Source organism: Arabidopsis lyrata, assembly GCF_000004255.2.
Source record: "Arabidopsis lyrata subsp. lyrata unplaced genomic scaffold ARALYscaffold_58, whole genome shotgun sequence".
NCBI lineage: Eukaryota > Viridiplantae > Streptophyta > Magnoliopsida > Brassicales > Brassicaceae > Arabidopsis > Arabidopsis lyrata.
This window is the reverse complement of record NW_003302509.1, coordinates 35,294-41,510: the sequence shown is the minus strand read 5'-3', so window position 1 is coordinate 41,510 and position 6,217 is coordinate 35,294. Positions and strand designations below refer to the sequence as shown.

At 29.7% G+C, this 6,217-nt stretch overlaps 1 protein-coding gene across 1 annotated transcript; it reads right to left on the bottom strand.

The window, feature by feature from the left end:
- Nucleotides 1–4,335: 4,335 nt before the first annotated feature.
- On the bottom strand, nt 4,336–6,211 carry LOC9299082 (DNA repair protein RadA). The gene is made up of 7 exons (XM_002862958.2): nt 6,191–6,211; nt 5,805–5,960; nt 5,441–5,518; nt 5,270–5,308; nt 4,988–5,070; nt 4,805–4,877; nt 4,336–4,732 (listed from the first exon to the last, which is right to left on the bottom strand). The coding sequence occupies exons 2-7, from the start codon at nt 5,943–5,945 to the stop codon at nt 4,565–4,567; spliced, it is 582 nt and encodes a 193-aa protein (XP_002863004.1). The 5' UTR covers nt 5,946–5,960; nt 6,191–6,211; the 3' UTR covers nt 4,336–4,564.
- Nucleotides 6,212–6,217: the final 6 nt, after the last annotated feature.

The following is a 6,217-nucleotide window of genomic DNA, read 5'->3' as shown; positions in this document are numbered from 1 at the left end:
AAGATTTATTATTTCTAGTTTTCTTCTTGTTTATGCCTAAAAACTATAGAGCTCCTGGTTATCTTATCTATTTCTACTCTAAAAATATGTGTTTAATCTACATATTAAGTTTTTAGGTAGTGGTAACTAATAAATTTGTGTATGTAAATGAGGATACACAAGTAAAAAGCAAGTTAGTTAGCAATGATAATGGACAATGTTATGGAGTTGCGACCGTTGTTCAAACAACAGCGCATTTGGTTCTCTAAATAGGAATCCAAATTGGATTATCCAATCATTTGGGAAGTGAATATAGTATAGTATTACATTCGTAACATGCATTAAACCCACAAATAATTTAATAAGCAAAGCCTAGTACCAATGATTTACATAATGCTGTTGAAGAAGTTTATGTAGATAAACATATAGTACTACACTAATACTACTGTAGTTTAATAGATAGGTGGAATATTTTTTGTCATTGTTATAACAAAATGTAGAATTATTGAAAACGTAATGAAGAAAAATGAAAATGGCTTTTGGCGGGGAGCGAAAGAATGGCATGTGGAGAAGACAATGTCACATGCGACATGTGAAAACGTTATGATGTTTGGTCTGAAACGGCGCCATTATGTGATTGATACATTGCATTTCCCTCTCACATTAACTCATCAACCCATTCCATTCTTTGTTTCATATTTAAAATGTAAATATCAATAATCCTGATGAATCATAAACTTGTCGATCATATTAAATGCTCCTCCACATTGTATGGTGGCCAAAAAATACAAACCAAGATATATAACTTGAATTAAACCGAAATTGTAAATCAATTGGTTTTATTAAATAAAAACATACTAAAACTGAATTTAGTGTAACAGAACAAAGTTTAGTTTTTTTTTAAAAAAAAAATTTAGTTATATATTTTGTAACACATGTAACTAACTATACCGCTGGTCGATTTTTTAACTAAAAAATTAAATTTTAAATTGTATTTTTTAATATTGTTTATTTTGTTAAGTGTTTAAGATTGTATAATTGTATGTTGATTGTTAATTTTAAGATTTCATCCGTGATATTAATATCGTCCCATATTAATATCGATCCAAACTCGTCCCACTATATAACCCCGTCCCGTGAAATTAAACATCATTTTGTTATTTTTAATAATATTTTATTTAATAGACATATAATTCGAGTCAATTTAAAAGTTTGGTTTTATATATATATTTTTAAATTTTAGTTAATAATAATTAATTCTATATAATGATTTATGAATTAATTGCGTATGACCGACGGTCAAGATTGAAGATTAAAAACCGGATTAAGATTTGAATGGTCACGATTAAATGTAGGGATTGTTGAGATCTTTTAAGGAAATCGAATTGAATATGGATGTAATTGTGGCAAAGATTAGTTATGCTTAATATATTAGGTTAAGATTTTTGGAAATGATTTTTAAGTTAATATCTTTGATTTAATTTTGAAAATTTAAATAATTAATGTTAATGACATTTGATCGTAAATAAGTCGAAACTGCAGGATTTATTTCATAAATGTCTCCATATATTATTTGATGTTTTTTAAATTATTAATTTAAATATTTTATTTGACATATATGAATTTTTTTGTTAATTTAAATGTATATATTGATACGCCGTACACCGCGGGCCTATATTTTTTTAAAACAAATTTTTTTTTTAGGATGATCTATAAATATATGCTATTGTTTTGTTTGATTTAAATGTATAGTACACCACAAACGATATTTTATAACTAAAATTTTGAAATTTTAAGTTGTATTTGTTTTGTTAATATTGTTTATTTTGTTTAGTGTTTCAGATTGTATAATTGTATTTTGATTGTTAATTCTAGGATTTCACATGTAGTATATCATCTTGTATTAATATCGATCCAATCCCGTCAATAGAGTTATTTGGAAGTTTCCTATTTGTTTTTTGTTTTTTTTTTAATGTATGATTAGTTCCATAATTGTAGTGTTTTCTTTGAGTGAGTAGAAAACTTCTTGCTAAGCAAGTATAATTAAAATATATTCATAATATAATATATTTGGAAATGATTTAGGAAAAATATAAATTAGCTATGTATTATTATGCTAGTAATATGATAGAGATTACCAATTTTATAGGAAAGAAATCGATCACATTTATGTTTATTTTTAGCATTCAAATTTTATTTTATTTTTTGGTAATAAATCTTTAATGCCATAACTAAAAAACGTTAGAACAAATTAATTTTTTTATTTGCATTAAATTGAAAGCGTGTAACAAATTAAATATTGATTTGTTAGAACAATATATCAATTTATTGAGTTTTTTAGTTATGGCATTAAAAATTTATCATTGTTTTTTTTGTTAGCATTTAAATAGGATACCATTTGATTTTAAAAATATGTGTTTGTTATAACTACATATACGATTTCTATATTTTCAAATCAATAATTTAATTTTGTTTAAATGTTTTTATGGAATAAAGCCAATTAATAATGAAAGATCCTATTGAAGATTTTCATTGAATATTCTCCAAAAATGTATACATATAGATAAGGATTATTTGAATATTTCATTGAATTGTGTTAGCATTAAATATATAATTATATTTGTAATATTTCTATATAGAAATAACTATTAATATATTGAAAATATTACCAATAAATGATTAAAAATAATTAGTTTCTATTTGCTAGATGTATATTCGAGATTATTTGTAGATTTATTATCTTTTTATATAGAAACAAATTTGACAATCTACAAAAATCTTTCATATATTATTTATAGAACTATATGTTTTACTTACTTTTTGTAGTTACTACAAAATTGTGAAAAATATATTATCAATAAAGAATTACAAAATCGAAGAAATCGTGACTTCAATGTTCGGATTCTTTTGGTGATTAAAAGAATCAAGAATTGAAAATAACACCAAAAATTAATTTGAAAAAATGATAATATTGGTAAAAGTGTAAACACGATAAAACCTTAAACCTCAAAATATTTGATCAACATTCATTTTCATTTTCATTCTGACTCCCCAAAAAATATTAAAAATATCACAAGCCATGAACTCCTCTCTTTTACTCCATCATCTTCTTCTCCACATCTCCATTATCTAGCAACATTCGACCACGATGACTTCCTCCACCACATCTTCTCCTCCACTCCTTGGCCCTCCTCCATCCTCGGTGACGATCCTCACCCAACTTTCGATTGTGTTGCCGTCATTGTATAACCATTTGTAGATTATTAGCAAGTCCTCCAGCAAAGTCGAGAAGAATATTCCCGGTGCTCCATCCGACTGTGCTCTTCCTAGTGAAGTTCATCTTTGTCTGTGAAGAAAAGAAAACACATGAATCTGAATAATGCAGAGTCAATCAATTATGAAAAAAAATTAAGGTTTGGAACCGTTCTGACGCTTGTCATGACTCATGACGACCTGAATTGAGCTATAACAATGAACACATTATCATCAACGACACTGTTTAGATTACAGTTAAAAGAATAGATTTAATGCTCTGCGCAGCAACTTACTTGAAGATCGAGATGAGCCATAGCCAAGAGTGTGTAGGTAATGCTATGAAGAAACATATAGCTGTAAATGCCCACACAACAACCACAATACCAGATCGAAATGATTTCTTTGTCTCATAACCATCCTAATGACGTAATATCTTGATAGGTTTAGACCTTGGAGGAATGCAAATGAAGCTTCCATTGGAAGATGAAAGTTTCTTTTGCTAGGAAAACGTTGTTTTGGAGTTCGACGATGTGAGAAGAGGCCAATAGCTCGAGTATTTATAGTGGTTTAAGTTAGGTCACAAAGATCTTGGTGACCAAGCATAGTATCTTTGAAATCATAACAAAATTGGAATAAAATATATGTAATCGTTTAATGTAAAGGAATATGCCATGAAATTTGTGTTTAAAGGTAGTAATTAGTTTGGATAGATAAGATTGTATGAATATTATGCATCATAATTAAGGAAAAACGAATTGTTTTATAATTAATAAATAGTATTCATATCGTATAATATCATAACAAAATCAAATTCTAGATAAGGAAACAAAGATATTTAATAGTAATTAGTTAAATTTCCATAATAAAATCGACAATGTTAAGATAATATTTCAATACCACGATTTTTTTAAAGATATGAGAAAAAATTAGATTAGGAAATAAGATTAAACCGAAATATAAGAGTAATTGTAGTCATAAATGGCGATTTTTTTTATTACAACATTCCTAAAATTTCTTATCCAAGATCCGGATAGAATTAAACCCGGGTAAAACCCGGATCCAAATGAATTAATGCAAAAAAACCCTGTAAAAATGTATATGTAGATTAAATATATTTGACCGAAGTTAAATCAAACAAACCGAGTTACATATGGTCTGAGCTGGTTTTAGTCTCCATAAAACTGATAAAACTAAGACCAGAAAGAAAAAAATCAAACCGAACTAAACCGTAAATTGAATGTCCTATGCAAAAAGAAGATACAGAGACAAAAATAATGTTGACCAAATGCTTAATCTTTAGTCACGTCTAAACACAAAGTGCTTAATCTCATTATCCCCTAAACACAGCATTAATTAACTCTTTCAGATTCTTGCATCCGATTATCTCAATCTCTTTCAAATTCAGCGCCTTTAGTGACTCCTCCACTGATTTGGGAACCACACATTTGTTAAACCCTAGCTTTGCCAATGTACTTACCCTTTTCTCCATTCTTGGTACCTGTACCATTAAACCTTCAATCATATTCATCCAAATTCTAAATAACAATTAGCTGATTCTTTTATTGCTTACCGTGCGAACCTCGCCCCCAAGACCAATCTCACCAATGAATGCTACACCGTGAGGAATTGGAAACTCCAAGAAACTGGAATAAAAGAATAGTGATTCATTGGCAGCTAGGAACTAAATAACGCGAATCTTGCAGATTTTACAAGAAAGTTTTTAAGAGCACAAAGAAGTAAATAAAATACTCACCTGCTACAAATTGCTGCTGCTATTGCAAGGTCGCCAGCAGTCTCAGAAAGAGCCATTCCGTTAGCGACGTTCAGAAAAATCCCCTGAAGAAAAATATTATTATTATTAGCAGGACTGTGATCACTACGACACTAAGTGAGCATTCACATAGATAATGAAGATTGGTGTATAATTTGCTTCCTATCATTTATTATATAGCGCAACTATGTTATTAGAGGTTCAAGAATCACATGTTGAGCAACATTGCAGAGTGACACAAAATTATCAAATCTCTAAACTTACATTTTCCTGTATTCTAAGACCAGCTTGCTTCATAAGAACCTGTGATTTGATAAGGCAGAACCAAAACAAAACGATAGCAGTTATCAAGAAGAAAAAGTAGAAGAGAGGCATGTATCAAACGGAATTTGTTACTGTACAATAAGAACAGACATAGCTAGTAGTAGCACTCACTGCAATTATCATATCAGCTCTGCTTGCTTGAACACCATTGACATGCCTTGAAACTGTTGGGCCAGGCGAACACAACGCCTACATTATAACAAAAACCAATGTTTAAACAAGAACTACAATACTTTGCTTCAAGGTCCACAAGCACAAATGAGGCAGCTAATGATGAGAGGTCAGCATTGTCCCCTATTCAGAACATACATATTACAACAATGTAAGTCATGATTCTCATCATATTGAATGACAATAGCAAAATGTATAAAGACTATCAAAACACAGTTTCACTTATCGAGCCAGGGCCCTTTTACAATCTGTTGGAATTCTGAAGCAGAATAAGAGAATGAAGCAGAATTATCTGGTTATCTACCTGAACTTCAATTAGGAAACTCCGAGATCCATCCATAACAACTGCGACAGCTAATCCAGCTAAAACATCTGAATCTGGGTTCTGTTGACTAAGATATATGCCACTAGGGTTTGAGACTACTTCAAGTCCTGAGTTTGCCATTTCAAAAACTCCAAGCTGACAAAGGAGATAGCCATGATTTATTCGATAATTCTCAACTCGAAATAAAAATAAGTGTACAGATAACAAGCAAACTCGAACCACATAAGGAATAAAGGTAACACAATCCACAGAATAAGATGCTTGAACTAGCAAGTTCTTGAGAAAAAGGGAAACGAGGCAGCAAGGGAAAATAATAATCATGATTTAATCTGAAATGGCATATTATCAAGGATTTGTATACATACTTCATCAGTCGACCCAAATCGATTCTT